Raw genomic sequence first — 16,879 nt, 5'->3', positions numbered from 1 at the left:
GCAGTCTGGGAGTTTCGAGAGGACACCACTGTATTCCTTAAAATGGAACTAAAGTCTGCAATACTTGCCTCTTCTTTAATGGTCCGAAGGTCCCTTGTCAGCATCTTTTACCCGGCTTTTTCCAGGCTGCAGCCTTCTTCACTGGCCAGCCCAAGATGACGTCACTCTTGCGCATGCGCAGAAATTTAGTCATCTCGGCACACAGGATCTGTGCTGGAATGTAAACTGAGTTGTACGCATGCAGCTGAGTGTACATTGTAAGGAGGACAGCGAGCAGGTAGGTTTATTTTATTGCAGAACAGACAGTCTATGTCTCTTCTGCAATAAAGAGCCGTCTGCTGACAGTTTTATAAATGGAGGCTTTAGTTCCACTTTAACAGCAAGTGGTGTCACCCACCTGGCTGTGCTGTGTGATTGGGTTGTATAAATCAATAGAAATAGAGCAAAATACATATCATGTGGCAGGTAAAACAGCCACCTTTTATGTATTTCATCTGTGTATTTATCAGTTTTCTTAAGAGTTCTGCTTTAACTCCACCTGGTAAATACTATCTGCATGCAAACATGGCAACAGTTCCCATAATACAGTTATCAGAACGTCTCTCCATACTGTTATAATTGCCAGCTCTCTCAAACTATTGAACATTGATAAATGCCACAAAGAAACGGCTATAAAAAGGACAGCATGCATATATTCCAACAAATCTTAAATATGAAAGTAGTTTTACTGATACAAAGTCATACAAAAAAACTATTAACCACTCGCATACCGGGCACATTCACCCCCTTCCTGCCCAAGCCAATTTTCATCTTTCAGTGCTGGTACACCTTGAATGACAATTGCGCGGTCGTGCAATGCTGTACCCAAACTGAATTTTTATCATTTTAGACAGATAGAGCTTTATTTCGGTGGTATTTAATCACCACTGAGTTTTTATCTCTTGCTAAACAAATGAAAAAAAAAAAAATTTTTGAGAAAAAAAAGTTTTTGTTAGTTTCTGTTACAAAATGTTTTAAATAAGTAATTTTTCTCCTTCACTGATGTGCGCTGATGAGGAGGTAACTAATGCAGCAGTGATGGGCACTGATATGCAGCACTAATGAGCACTGATAGGCGGCACTGATGGGCAACCTTTCTGGGCACTGATAGGCAGCATTGATGGGCACTGATAGGCAGCACTGATGGGCACTGACAGGCAGCACTGATGGGCACTGACAGGCAGCACTGATGGGCAGCACTGATGGGCACTGACAGGCAGCACTGATGGGATGGGGCTGCACTGATTATCAGCGCAGACCCCCCCCGTCAGGAGAGTCACTTATTGTCTTTCCTTTAATCTACAGTGAATAGAGGTATGCCGATAACCGACACTTTCTATTTACACTGTGATTGGACACAGCTGATTACGTGGTAAAGAGCCTACCTCATAGGCTCTTTACCGTGATCGGAGATGCAGTGTGTCCAGGCAACACACCGCACCACTGATCACTGCACTGCGTGCTCCGGGGGTGCGCACAATGGCTTGTTCTGAAAGGCGTCATATGATCATATGACGTCCAGTCAGGACAACGGAGCCCCCACCCGGCCGTCATTCTGCTATGGGCTGGGCTAGAAGGTGTTAAAAACATGAGAGTGTGGCATAACACGTAGCTCTAGTAAAATTTGTCCTAGAAATGACAGGTAATATGGTTTGACTTTCTTCATTAACGCGTTTCATAGTGAACACAAATCTCCTTCATCAGGGCATCTAGTGTCACATCTAATCACATGGTGGACAATGATGAGCATAGTAGCGCCGTACAAGATTAAAACCAAAATGTAGTAGTTCAATCTCTGTCCAGTATCCACCAGGAGAGAGAATAGTCCTTACTCCCCATATAGAGGGGAGGAAAGGAGAGATCAAATGAAATGCCAGGGAGGGTCAGCGACCACTGAAGTGTACAATATGCCAGTCCCCTAAGGTGGATTAGGCATATAGAGTAGAGGGGGGTTATAATGGAACTCTTTAGATGTTAAATGATGTCTGGATCGTGGAAACAGACTGGTATCTAACCCAAAAGGAGATGGTGTTTGTAGCTGCCGTGGACCACAGCGCCGAGCTTCCTGTCCTCCACCACGGTCTACGACAGCTACAAACACCATTTCCTTTATGTGTCGTGCTGTACTTTCATGGTTTTAATAGCTTTTTTGTATGACTTTGTATAAATAGGAATACTTGAATTTTTAAGATTTGTGATGATAAGTGCCTTTCAAAGTCCCACCAAGGGGAATTCTCAATGTTTCTAGTTATAAAACAGGGACGTTGGCACACTATAGAGTACCCCCATCATCCCTAAGGTTAAATTCCAAGAAAAGGTTTTGCAGGAAAATAATGAAGAATAATACCTCTAGAAGAAGTTTTACCTGTAAAATTTCATCAGCGGTACATTCCACAAAACCACGGATCCGTCAGCCGCGCCAGACGCTTAATACATGGAGCTGGGTGAGAACCTGCACACCCTAACAGGACTGGAATTTGGATGTTCCAGAGAAGCCAAAACCTGCCCATTACACATACTCCAGAGGATGGTCCGGCCATCCGTAGAACAGGAAGCCAACATAGTCTGACTAGGAGAGAAACAACAGCAGTGAACAGCATATGTATGTCCTCGGAGAGGAGAGAAGGGCACCTCATTATAGTCATTGAGGGAATACACCCGGATGGTTTTATCCAAGGAGCACGTCGCCAAGAGTGAGTGTGAGAAGGCACAACTGTTGACATCATCTATGTGGTCAGACAGAGTCCGAATAAACTCCACCATCGTAATCAGCCTACAACAGAAAACACATTAATGTGTTAATCAAAAACAGCAAATATCCAACATTACATCTGAACTCTAGGCAGATATAAAAGACACAAGTTAATACAGCTCTGTAATTAGGAATACATTTTTTAATGTATTTTTTAAATGCAAGCAGAGGAAGTACCTAAATTTGACCCAGGTATCAGCCTCTTGCATTCCCTCTATAGCAGAGCTGAATGTGAGAGGACGAAGCAGCACAAGGATGCAATCAGTTCATATGCAGGCAAAAAGCATGCTGACAGGAGAAGGCAGAGATGAGCTGTGCTGCTTTTTTTTTCACTGTCCAGTCACAGGCTGGGGTGGATCCAGGGTGCCCTGGGCTCAGGGGAAGTGGGATGAATGACGGTGGTCATTAGACTAAAGATATCTAGTAATAAACCAAAACTAGTGTAGCGCAACCAATATAAACAATAATAAAAGTCCAAATAATGTGAAAAATCCACCGTAGTGCAACTTTAGGTGACAGTTCATAGAAATATTAATTCATATTATCCAGTGACCTCAGTGACCACCACCTCTAGCTGGAATGTCCGCTCACCTCCAGATAATGACCCCACTACAGAGTCACACACGCCTGGTATTATGTCTCTCTGAATGACACGGGGGAAAAATAAATCATCCTTCTGGTGTCCCTGGACAACACTGACCTCCTCCTGGGATCTCAGTCAATCGTGTGTGACCACTAAATGACAAAGGCAAACCATAGTGCTCTCTGCTATAAATATTTATTAAAACTATACACAGGGATTAAAAATACTCACATTGGTATGTAAAAAACATGCATATCATCAACTCTCCACGTTGATATAAAACCGAAAATACGTCCCGAATGCCCGCACCTCACACCTGTACGCGTTACGCTCTTTGATGAGCTTCTTCAGCAGGTCGGCTGAACATTAACTATTCTATGAACTGTCACCTAAAGTTGCACTACGTTGGATTTTTCACATTATTTGGGCTTTTATTATTGTTTTATTGTTTATATTGGTTGCGTTACACTAGTTTTGGTTTATTAGTATTGAATTGAGTCACATGTAAATACACTCTGAGAGGTGTTGGCAGCAATCATGAGAAGCCTAGTGGTAGGCTACTGACATTGGATTTGTTTAATATTGTGTTGCACTGATTAATTTATGTGCATATAGTTTGAATATTGCGCTGATTATATTTTGTTTCACTAAAGATATCTAGGGGCAGAAATAAAAAGCAATGCGGAGGAAATCTCTGTACTGAAGCTGATTATTGCAACAAAGATGATTTTATCTATTAACGGGCTATTCATTTTTCTTGATATTTCTGACTGGCATACCTAAATGAGCAGTGCTGGACCAATCCTAGAAGACTGGTGGTATATATATTGTATTGTAATTGTACGGTCTGCCCTCATGTTGTAAAGCACTGCGTAAACTGTCGGCGCTATATAAATCCTGTATAATAATAATAATAATAATAATACAGGTCTATAAAATGACAGCCAACACCTAACACTTCAAATGATTTTTACTGTACTTAGTTTTGTACTTCAGCAGCTTATGACGTGCTGCTTTTAAAAGAGAAGTATGGTCATACCTGGGTCAAAGGAGTGCACTTACTTTTGCATCACAGAGCCGCTTCAGGCTCTGGAAGGATCCAAACAATAATGTCGGGATCCACCCAGATGCCTGACTGGCAGCTGGCCCAGTCTCACAGCACACCTTTGAGAGCCTAAACCTGCCGCTCCAACACCTCCCCTCCCCAGCCTGGATCTTCAGTGAGCACTGGAGGGGCAGAGCAGAGATGCTCTCTGCTCAGAGCAGATGGAGAACTGAACGATAAGTGCTCATGTGATCACTTAGTTCTCTGGCTTAAAGCCGGCAGGGGACAGCTGATCCATCCCACCGATTCTGCAGCCATTTAGGTGAGTATGTATGTTTATTTTTATTTCCACACTTCTTCTTTAAATCAAAAAGTGACAAAACAAACTGTTCGTGATGAAGCTAGAAAGTAGATATAACTAACATGCAGGAACTTTTATGTCTTTATCCTGTCCATCTCTCATTGCAAGCCTTATAAAGCTATAAAAGTCTCTCACTGGTATAGAAAACCTGCCATGAGTGAACTACGGGGGCCACCATTGCTGACGTACTTCTGAAAATGCTAGTTACTTTGCTGTCTGTGGCTGTAATACCTTCTTAGTTAATTATTTAGAAGAAGAATGCAGATCAGGAAAGTCAGTGAAGTCTCAGATATCCTTATCAGCAGGGCTTTTTTCCAGTGGGAACGTGGGGGGGGGGGTGCAGTTTCAGCACAGAATTTATGTAATGGCAAGGGGTACTAGACTAGAGAGTGCTGGAGTTTCTACTGATACTGGCTGCTGGGGGATCTATAGTCACTGGGGGGATCTAGTGTTGTAGGGGGGGGGGAGATCTAGTGTTGTGGGGGGGGGGATCTAGTGTTGTGGAGGATCTATTGTTGCTGGAGGAGGGTTAATAGTTGCTGGGAGGGATCTACTGTTGAGGAGGGGGGGGGGGGGGTCTATTGTTAATGGCTGCTGGGAGATCTATTGTCGTTAGTGGGGGTCTATTATTGCTGGGGTGGGGGGTATTTTTTTGTAGCAGCTCTATTGTTGCTGGTTGGATCTATTGTTGCTGGGGGTCTATTATTTGGTTCTGCATTCGCTAAAAGGGATGGTATTGGAAGGTGGGTAGGGGTAGAACCAAAGGGTGATTCGGAAGGAGGGAGGAGTACCTGCACCTATTCCCTGAAGACAAAAAGCCCTGCTTATCAGCATAAACTTTTCAGGTCAGTGATTTCAAGTATTACAGTAGGAATCTGCAGGAAGCCAGGTAACTAGTATTTTCAGGACAGGTCAGCAATGGCAGCCTTCGTGTTTCTCTGAAGACAGATTTCCTTGAAGCAGATGATCAGCTCAATGAGGAAGCTGCAATTTTCATTTCAAACCAAAACTGACATCTTTTTTAGTTTACTGTACATTAAAGTGAACCTGTAAGCAATTGCAAGTTTCTAAAAGTAAACATTCCACTTAAAAGAAGTATGGGTTTGTCTTTTTTTGCAGATTTACATTGTCTTGAAAAAGTATTCATACCCCTTGGAATTTTCCACATTTTGTCATGTTACAGCCAAAAACATAAATGTATTTTATTGGGATTTTATGTGATAAACCAACACAAAGTGCCACATACTGTAATTGTGAAGTGGAAGGAAAATGATAAATGGTAGAGCTGCATGATTCTGGTCAAAATGAGAATCACGATTTTTTTGCTTAGAATAAAAAGATAACGATTATAAAAAAAAAAAAAAAATGGGCTAACTTTACTGGTTAGTTTTTTTTTTTTTTAATTCAAGTAATTTTTTCAAAAAAAAATGATTTTAACTTGAAACCAACAAATGTCAGAAAATAGGTTTAGTCCAATAAACAGACAAATTCAGCTAAACAAATTCAGCTAAATTTAGCTGAATTTGTCTGTTTATTGGATATCCTGGATTGGAAGATTGCATCTATCCACACTGCGACAGCCTATATATGCTCATCGTCTGTTCCTTGTTGTTATTTGTATGCACCACCCCCTGTCCGAGGCTATAATACAAGGATATTTATGAGCCAGCAGCTGGTTCCTACAAATCCTTGAGAATTGTTCACTTCCTGTGAGCCAACTCTTTTCCTATATTGGATAATTTTTCTTCAACTAAATGATGAACAAGACTGACTTTCCTGCAAGATAGTGAGACCCGTTTTCCTTTTTCTTGCAACCAACGAATCCCGAATGTGTCCTGAAGAAGCTTAACAGCGAAACGCATTGATGCACTAGGGCTCACATTATATACTATATATATTTTTATGTATACGGTTTTTTAATTCTCATTTTTGTGGTTTTTTTACTATTTACTATGCATGTTTCTATGTTCCAATAAATATTAATTTCCAATTATACAATTATTATTGTTCCAATAATATTAATAAATATAACTTTTCTATATCCCTATTGTTTACTGTGCCGTTAAAGTCCAATTTTAGGTCACCTTTTCGGACCCTTCTTTTTTGTATTCAGCCCGCTGTCTGCTGAAAACGGGTCACAGGAGTGCAAAACAAACTGCACTCCTGTGATCCACAGAAGTACGGAGACAAGCTTTGGCTGTACTTCTCCTTTAAAGGATAAATGTTTATTAAAACCAAAGTGCACTTATCCTTTTTGCCCCCTTTGCCTAAACAAACCCACCTTCTCCCCCCCAGAACAATAGCTCAATCTGAGGGCTGCAGCCTCTGGTGTTTGTATACATCCAGAGCTGTAAGCCTTACTTGGCCCCTAGACTTCCCACAATCTCCATCCTTCTCCAGCCTCAGGACACGGCACCTTTAGTCCTCATGCACACGGACGTTTTTACAGCTGCTTTTTTGAGCTTTTTTTGCAGCTTAAAAAGGCCTGTCTATGTTAGTCTATGGCTTCATGCCCACCTAGGCGTTTTTGAGTTGCAAGTGGCATAGGCGTTTTTAAGCTGTAAAAAAAAACCAGGACCAGTGGGTTCTGAGAGACGTTTTTCAGCTCTAAAAACGCTCTAACGCTGAAAAATGCTCAAAAACGCTCAAAAACGTCATTCACCAACGTTTTTTAGCGTTTTTGATCCATTGAAAAAAAAAAAAAAAAAAATTTGAAAAAAAAAAAAAAAAAAAAAAAAACGCTCAAAAACGCTAACACGGAAAAACGCTCAAAAACGCTAAAAAACGCTATTGCAAAAACGCTGAAAAACGCTGAAAAAAGTTAAAAAAAATCACTGCAAAGATACTGGCGTTTTCATAACGTTTTTTAACAGCCTGTGTGCATGAGGGCTTAAAGTCTAGGGGGGCTTTAACACAAAGGTGTGGAAAGGACAATGTGAACTGCAGCACTGGATGTAAATAAACACTAAATGCTGCAACCACCAAATCGAGGAAAGATTACATCTATGGAAGGGGAGTGAGGGCTCAGTTCAATTCAGTCCAAACACAATACACTACAGCGCTATCTCTGTACCAATCCTGTGGTCATAGGATATAATTAAGCAACTAATTAAAACAAATAGCCAAAAAAAAAAAAAAAAAAAAATCTTATTCCCGGAGGTATAGGAATACATTTCAATAATAAAAAGACTGGCTAACACCATAGATGCTTGCAAGGCTGCCTTTAGAAGTGGTCCGGGAATCCACAATCTGAAATGCAAGACGGAAGGGAAAAAAAGCGCCAAGCAGGCATCGTGTAGCACAAATTCTTAAAAGATAAAAAAACGATATAAACAGCAATAGCACTCACAAGCGGGTGTGGTGGGGGATGATGACAGTTCGCAGTGGATAGGAAGTCCAAGTGTAAACCGGGAGCTATGGTCTTTATCCGTTATAGGAAGAAGGCAAGCTGTATAGAGGGAGCGAGATCAGCCTGAGATCCTTCCAGAGGGAGAAGGCGTCAAGCTGCTCTGTATAGCCGGGATGGTCTGTCTGGCGTTTCGGATATACGTCCAAAGTATGCATCTCCAGCGGGAGTGTAGAGTTGAGCTGTCAGTCCGGCTGTCGTGACAGCCAATGGGAACGCATTTCAGAAGCAAGCCACGCTTCCTTCATCAGCCGATTCACACTTGGACTTCCCATCCACTGCGAACTGTCATCATCCCCCACCACACGCGCTTGTGAGTGCCATTACTGTTTATATCTTTTTTTTTTTTTTATAAATTGTGCTACACGATGCCTGCTTGATGCTTATATTTCCCTTCCCTCTTGCATTTCTGTTTAATTCAGGGCTAATCCCACAAGTAAACCTCACAAGGTATCTGCCATTACCTTAACCGAATAGAAAAACTGTCTTCATTGTGCTTATATGAAAATATTTTCATTCCAATATTGGAGGCCCATAAACGAGGCATTTTAGTTAGGTAATAAGGATCTTGTAGTGTTCCCAGGCCTGATCTTCTCAAGCTTCCCTTAATAGGCCTATACTAAAACCACCACTCTACACCAAACAAAATGGGCTGAGGAACTAGGCCCTGCTATAGCAGAAGAGGATCCAGAAGCCATCTGGTCAGCAACAGTTACATAGTAGGTGAGGTTGAAAAAAGACACAAGTCCATCAAATCCAACCCATGTGTGTGATTATGTGTCAGTATTACATTGTATATCCCTGTATGTTGTGGTCGTTCAGGTGCTTATCTAATAGTTTTTTTTAAACTATTTTTTCTCCTCGCGCCGATAGCGTGAGGAGAAAAAAAAAAGCTGATCACCGGAGGCTCTCAGAGGGACACCTGTCCCGATCAAAAAGAGCTCCCACCAGCTCATCTGTGCCCACCTGTGCCACCTGCCAGTGCCAACAGCGCCACCTACCAGTGCCCACCAGCGCCACCCATCAGTGCCCACTGTGCCACCTAATAGGGGGACCAATCAGTGCCTCAACAGTGCTGCCCATCAGTGTCACCTACCAGTTCCACCTTATCTGTGCCCATCAGTACCGCCTTATCTGTCCCCACCAGTGCAGCCCCATCAGCGCATATCAATGAAGGAGAAAAATTACCTGTTTGCAAAATTTTATAACAAACTACGAAACATGATTTTTTTTTTCAACTTTTTCCATCTTTTTTTGTTTATTTAGCAAATAATAAAAACCCCAGCTGTGATTAAATACCACCAAAAGAAAGCTTTATTTGTGTGAAAAAAAATTATAAAAATGTAATTTGGGTACAGTGTACGACCGCGCAATTGCCATTCAAAGTGCGTCAGCGCTGAAAGCTGAAAATTGGTCTGGGCAGAAGGGGGGTTTAAGTGCCCGGTAAGCAAGTGGTTAATACTACTTTAAGCTGCTGGCACTGTACTCTTTTTTGTAGCAGGTATAAAGAAAGATTTTTTCATATCAGCAGAAACAGTTGTAGAAAAATGATAGAAGAGGAATCTGGGTAATGTTTTCCCAGCAGTAAAGGACAATCCTGTCATTACTGCTTTCCACAAAGGAGACAAACCTATTGACAGTATCCACCAGTGTCTATGCAAATGAGGCTGGATTGCCTGAATGCACATTAATTACAGGGTTATTTATACCAGAAATGTTAATTTCTATGGGAATTATCACTTAGCATCTTATAATAAATTCATGGGGGATTAGCAAAGTTCACAAAGTATGCGGCAAAGTCACTATGTCACCTACAAAGAAACCCAACTTATAATGGTGAAGAGTGGCATGTTGGAATGTTATGTTATGGGTCCCAAGCTTCATTTTCCTGCTGCTAGACAGATAATGCCAATTTTTATCAAATATAATTAGAATAGAAAAAGCAAAGATAATTCAATGAAGTGCACTAAAACAAAGGAAGAGAATGGCTCCGCAGCAGATCTTTAACAAAACCTAACCACACAGGAGCTTACAAAAGCGACTCCATCTAGAAGGCCTTGTAAGCACATGCGGTACTCTCTGAAAAGCGATCCAGAATGGAAGTAAAAAGACCCCCAGCATGTCAAGTATTAAAATTAAGCATGCTTGTGAAATGGTGACAAACTTCGGTACCCTTAACCACTTGCCTACTGGGCACTTTCACCCCCCTCCTGCCCAGAGAAATATTTTCAGCTTTCAGCGCTGTCACACTTTGAATGATTTCAATTGCGCGGTCATGCAACATTGTACCAGAACACATTTTTTATAATTTTTTTTTTTTTCACACAAATAGAGCTTTCTATTGGTAGTATTTAATCACCACTGGGTCTTTTATTTTTTGCTAAAGAAATAAAAACATTCATTTTGAAAAAGAAAAAATGTGTGCTGATGAGGCTGCACAGATGGGCACTGATAGGTGGCATTAATAGGCAGCACTGAAGGGCACCAATAGGCAGCACTGATGAACACTGGTAGGTGGCACTGATTGGCAGCACTAATGGGCACTGATTAGCAGTACTGGTGGGCACTGATGGGTGGCACTGGTGGGAACTGATTATCAGTAATGATGGGCACTGATAGGTGAGACTGGTGGTCACTGATTGGCAGCATTGGTGGTAAATGTTGGGACCGATGTCCCCATAACAGAAGCCGGTTACCGGCTTTCTTCTACCGGCTCTCACACTATGAGCGTGAAAAGAAAAAAAAGGCGATAACCAACTTCTGTGATCAGTTGTTATTGGCTGACAGCTCATCACGTGGTAAAGGGCCTCGGTGATTGGCCCTTTACCCCGATCAGCCAAGTCCGAAGGACACAACGATCACAGAGCGCACCGCGATCCCGTGAGGACTTCTATGGATGCCCTTCCCCCACTGGAAGCCCGCGTTGTATCCTTCTTTCGGCTATAGCACGGGCAGAAAGTGGTTCCTTTTCCATAGGCTTGAAAAGCCCCTACAGATCACCAGTTTAGAGTTAACCATGAATAATGGCCTTATTGGCATGTGTAGCGATGTGTAACACATGTAGCACAATCAATGTTTTCATACATAGGTGTCCTGGACATGTGTTTACATTTGTTTGTGTGGGTATGATGGGGTGGGCTCAAATTTTCTGTGAGAGGGGTCCAAGTGTATGGTTTTTTCAAAGTATCCATTAGTTTCTTTCCTGGCAACTGCAGCCAGGGAAAGTAACAGATGAACCCGTTTCTTACTAGGTAGGGCAGATCAGCAAATGCACCTTTGCTGGTTTTGCGCTCCTCTACCTAGCGGCACCCACCATGTTGGTCCCAGGTCTGGAGGTTGGACAATGTAGCCCAGGAAACATGGCAGGAGGTGCGTGCAAGGGGGCGAACACACTGGGGCTTCGTTGAAGCAATTGGGCCGCCATAAATCAGCTTGATCGTTTCCATCTGACAGCCAACAGTTGGCTTGTCAGATTTACAAACGTTCCACATATTGTGCCACATCAGTGGCAGCAAAAAAGATTAAAATACTACCTGGTGAGTCTTCCATTAAAAGAGAAGTATGGGTTCAATTTTTTTTTCCTCCATCATACTTACCTCGGTGGATTCAGCATTGGTCCGATGCTGCATCTGTCCCCTGGCCCCTCGGCACTGAGAACCGGGCGATCGAACACCGCCGATTGCTCGGTTCTGACAGTTCCTCAAGTAGAGAGCTGCAGACTGTCAGTCACAGCTCTCCGCTCTTCTCCCTCCTCACTCATTGGAGCGCTGAGCTGTGGAGGGGCGGCGCCGCCATCTCAGGCTCTCAGCGGCTCACTGAGATGGGTGTCAGTCCTAACACCTGGCGGATCCAGACTCCATTGTCGGGATGATGTGGTGCCTGGACTGATATCCGTGATGTCAGCAGACTTCAGACCGCCCCCTGTTTAAAGGACAGATTATGCAATCTGATTTGTACAGAGTATTATGCCGTGTACACACGAGCGGACTTTTTGACGTACTAGGTCCGACAGTCTTTCTGACGGACTTTCAAACGAACGGACTTGGACACACACGATCACACCAAAGTTCAGACGGATTCGTACATGATGACGTACAACCGGACTAAAATAAGGAAGTTCATAGCCAGTAGCCAAAAGCTGCCCTAGCATCGGTTTTAGCCCGTCGGACTAGCATACAGACGAGCGGATTTTTCAACCGGACTCGAGTCCGTCGGAAAGATTTGAAACATGTTTTATTTCTAGGTCCGTCTGACTTTTGGGGGAAAAAAAAGTCCGCTGGAGCCCACACACGATCGAATTGTCCGACGGAGTCCGGTCCACCGGACCAAGTCTGCCGGAAAGTCCGCTTGTGTGTACGCGACATTAGGTGGTATGTTCTAACAAGCAGGCCCCTCTGATTCCTCCTGTATTGAACTGTATTGTAACTGTACTGTCTGCTGTCATGTTGTAAAATGCTGCGCACACTGTTGGCCATATAAAACCTAAATAATAATAATAATAATAATAATAATAGCGTATGACCAGCTTTAACCTGACCATACAGTATACAATTAGATTGTACAGTCTCCTTTAAACTGACCAAAACTATATAATATGAGGACAAAGCTACACCACCAAATTCAATTATTATCAAATCAGGCATGTCCTTACACTACAGTTTATGGCAGGGTGTATAAAAAGCAATATTTTTTTGATTTAAATCATTTTATTTATTTTTACATCAAATTTATTTAAATAAAATGCTTTTGGAGTAAAAATCTATCTAAAAGATAGTTTTCTATTTAAGACACATTAATAATTTCGTTTATTCAGCATGAAATGGAGCTTAGTTATGTAGCATGAGGCTGTATATTCTGCAATATTTACATTTTTGTTAAACTCATTCAATGAATCCAAGCTCTGCAAGCTGAAATAACTTGTACTGGAAATGTAATTGTTTTAATTAAGGCCCCTTTCACACGTGTGCGACTTGTCCTGCGACTTGGGACTGCAAAGTCCCACGACAAGCCTTACGCCATGATTTCCAATGAGTACCGTTCATATCTGTGCGACTTCAAGTGGCACCGACTTCAAAGTAGTCCCTGTACTACTTTGGTCTGACTTTGATGCGAGTTACACAGGCATTCCCTGAAATTGCGGTAAAGTGAAAGAGGCCTAAAACAAAAAAAAAAAAGAGTAGTTCTCCAACTATGTGCGATTGACCTATTAACCTAAAATCGGTTCTGATATCGCTGTTTTACTAACCTGACAGCTTATTATTCTAAATAGGAAACCACCTATTGTTTGCAATAATTAATGATTCTAAAGCTACTTTCACACTGAGGCGCTTTACAGGCGATACAGCGCTAAAAATAGCGCCTGCATTGCGCCTGTAAAGAGCTGCTCCTCTCTCTCCAGCCCGAGGGCTTTCACACTGGAGTGGTTCTCTTGCAGGATGGTAAAAAAAAAGTCCTGCAAGCCGCATCTTTGCAGCGCTGTAGGAGCGTTGTATACATTGCTCCAAAAGCACCCCTGCCCATTGAAAACAATGGGGCAGCGCTACCAAACCGCTGGCATAATGCCGCTGCAGCGGTGCTTTGCGGGCGTTTTAAACCCTTTTTCGGTCTCTAGCAGGGGTTAAAACCTACCCGCTAGCGGCCAAATAGCGCCGCTAAAACGGCAAAGCGGGGCTAAAAATAGCCCCGCTTTACCGCCGACGCCTGCCCGCCCCAGTGTGAAAGTAGTTTAACTACCAGCAAGAATGTTAGCGGGCATCCAATCACCTGCTGCCGCCACGTCCCTCATCTTGTTGTGTCACTGCCCCATCACCAGCCATCCTGTTAAAGTGAATGGGACTGTCGGTGAGTCAACAGCGGGTCAGAGAAGGAGCTGCCGAGGGACAGAGATGACAGTTACTCTTTAAAAAAACTATGATTTAAATGAAGCCTTTTTACTAGTGATTTAAATTGACTTGATTTAAATCAAGTCCACCCTGGTTTATGGTAGAGCTAAAGGAGATTGTACAATCAGATTGTATAATGTATGGGCAGCTTCAGTCACAAAAACAAGGAAGGGCATACTTTATGTGCCAGGGTAGTTCTAGTCAGACCTCTCAGCCCAGTACGCACGGCAATAATGATAACATTACAAACCGATAAATGCAATGATGAACTGCGTACCTGTATTGTATACTGTATAATCTCCCTGAATGGCTCACCAGGAAGCTACTCCAGAGTTTTCCGTATTGCTCAGCGCAATCAGATAATTGCACTTTGCCCAATGTATGACATCAATGTGTCTAGAGGTGAATATTTTCCACATGACACCGCACAGAGGTACAATCACTGCATGCATCCAGCCATCCAATGGGTGACTCACCTGACCATTTTTCCAGGTGGATGAAAACAGGAGTTCCTTGTGAGGCCTCATTCACACAGGATGTATGAAAGTGTACGCCCATGGAGGGCACTTCCCACCCACATGGGGTGTACCGGTGTTCCATGCATCCCTGTGCTGGCATCCCACTGGTGTCAATGAGGACGCAGCAGTTGGACGGACACAGGTGTTGCTTCCAATCTGACATCCATTTTGGTGCAGGTGCGTTTCGCAGTCGTAGATTCTGTAAGTTCAGAGATAAGCACCCGCACCTCACATGGATGTCAGATTGGCAGCAGTGGCATGCGAGTAAACACTGACCTCCATGGTCATATGCTTAGTGCATACGTGTGAAGAAGGCATCTTTTTCCATTTTTTCTGACCTAAATGTGACAGATCTAAGGTGATATGATGTAATAGACACACATCTGTTTACATCTGCCTGACCATATACCTAATATGGGTTAAAGTGGGGAATAGCAGGGTTTCAAGAAACTATTAGATAAGCACCTGAACGACCGCAACATACAGGGATATACAATGTAATACTGACATATAATCACACACATAGGTTGGACTTGATGGACTTGTGTCTTTTTTTCAACCTCGCCTACTATGTAACTATGTAAGTGTTGCATGACCGCACAATTGTCATTCAAAATGTTACAGCGCTGAAAACTGAAAATTGCCCTGGGCAGGAAGGGGTGAAAATGCCCTGTATTGGAGGTGGTTAAGGTCTGGGTGGAAAATAAGGAATAGAACTAAACCCTCCTATCCATTTCAGCCAAGGAAGCTGCCATCTTGGCTTCTATTTAATCTGCAACTGCCATGGTGCTGCACATGTGATCAGTGATGACTCCAGACATTTGATGGTTTGACAGTTTGGTTGAGAGTAAAAGCACTTGTGACAGTTAGAATTTCTGGCATGCCGGGAATGTAACAGTTTTTTTTAATCAATTGGTTTAGTCCCGCTTTAACAGAAAGTGACATTCATACTGTTTGGCTCGGATTCTGCAGGAGATCTGTTCATGGATCTCACCTGATGGTGGAACAGAGGACGGCTGTGTGAAAGGCCCAATGTGCCACTTATTTATCATATTAAAGCCACTGGTAGGCAGATTTAAATAAATAGCAGTCATGACCTCCAGTGGAAACCCGGTTGAGAAAACCTGCTATAGAATGTCACTTGAGAGTCTGCTGACTTCACATCCAACATGGCGGCACCCAGCAGCATCCTCAGGGCTTTTGGCTAGACAGCCACACATTATCAGGTATAGTGTTATACAGGATTTATAGAGCGCCAACAGTTTGCGCAGAGCTTTACTATGGGGGGGGGGGGGCAGTACAATTACAATACAGAAGGGAGGGGAGGGCCTTGCTCGTAGAGCTTACAATCATGCAAAAACAATAATACTCATATACTTGGAAATTCAGTAAAGAATTTACAACAGTTTTCTGGTGGTAGGTGCCTTTACCCTTTTGCTGCCAGAGCTGTTTTTGCAATCATTTTAGGCCTGAAGATTACATAAAACCCCCAAAACTTTGCAGAAGGCTAAGTTCACATCTATGCGTGTCAGGAACACACGCAAAATGTTGCTGCTTTCCCAACATGCACAGAAGTGAGCTGCCCTTTAGCAGATGCACAGCAGTGCCATTAATTGTTATTGGCACCCCCACGCATCTGCAGCACCACGCCGTTCAGTATGTTTTTGGAAAAGAGTCAGCGTGACTCATTGAAATGAACGAGCTGCCCTACACGCAACACACGGGAACACGCAAAAAGGGTCATGTGCTCGTTCACACCTGTATGTTATATATATATATATATATATATATATATATATATATATATATATATATATATATATATATATTATATAAAAAACATTTTTTTTTTTTTTTAAGAGAGGCCCTAGGGAATAAGATGGAGGTCATTGCAATTTTTTATGTCGCAATTTTCAAACTCAATTTGTTTGGGAAAAAATACACTTGAATTTTAATGCAAAAAAATCACAATGGAGATGATGTTATGCCGAGTAAATAGATACCCAATATGTCACGCTCGTGGAATGGCAACAAATTATGATACTTAAAAATCTTAATTTTTTTTCAGGTTACCAGTTTAGAGTTACACAGGAGGTCTATCTCTAGAATTATAGCTCTCACTAGAACATTTGTGGCGATACCTCACATGTGTGGTGTGAACACCGTTTACATATGCGTTCGCCTCTGTGAGCGGGGACAGGGGTGCTTTATCCCCTTGGCGCCGGCCGCACGCATATATACGGCTTCTCGGTGTGTGGGCCTGGGCACCCACATTTTTGCGTGAATTCATGTA

General features: G+C 42.6%; 1 protein-coding gene across 1 annotated transcript in view; it reads right to left on the bottom strand.

The window, feature by feature from the left end:
- The window catches only part of WDSUB1 (WD repeat, sterile alpha motif and U-box domain containing 1), a 66,812-nt gene that overhangs the window by 46,653 nt on the left and 3,280 nt on the right, over positions 1-16,879 (bottom strand). Inside the window, exon 2 of the mRNA XM_073634103.1 lies at positions 2,405-2,812. Coding sequence (XP_073490204.1) covers positions 2,405-2,418 — 14 coding nt within the window. The 5' untranslated portion in view covers positions 2,419-2,812. The remainder of the gene's footprint in view (positions 1-2,404; positions 2,813-16,879) is intronic.

Source organism: Aquarana catesbeiana, linkage group LG06 (genome assembly GCF_042186555.1).
Source record: "Aquarana catesbeiana isolate 2022-GZ linkage group LG06, ASM4218655v1, whole genome shotgun sequence".
NCBI classification, from domain to species: domain Eukaryota; kingdom Metazoa; phylum Chordata; class Amphibia; order Anura; family Ranidae; genus Aquarana; species Aquarana catesbeiana.
Note: the sequence above shows the minus strand (reverse complement) of the source record. Positions and strands in the feature narration are given on the sequence as shown.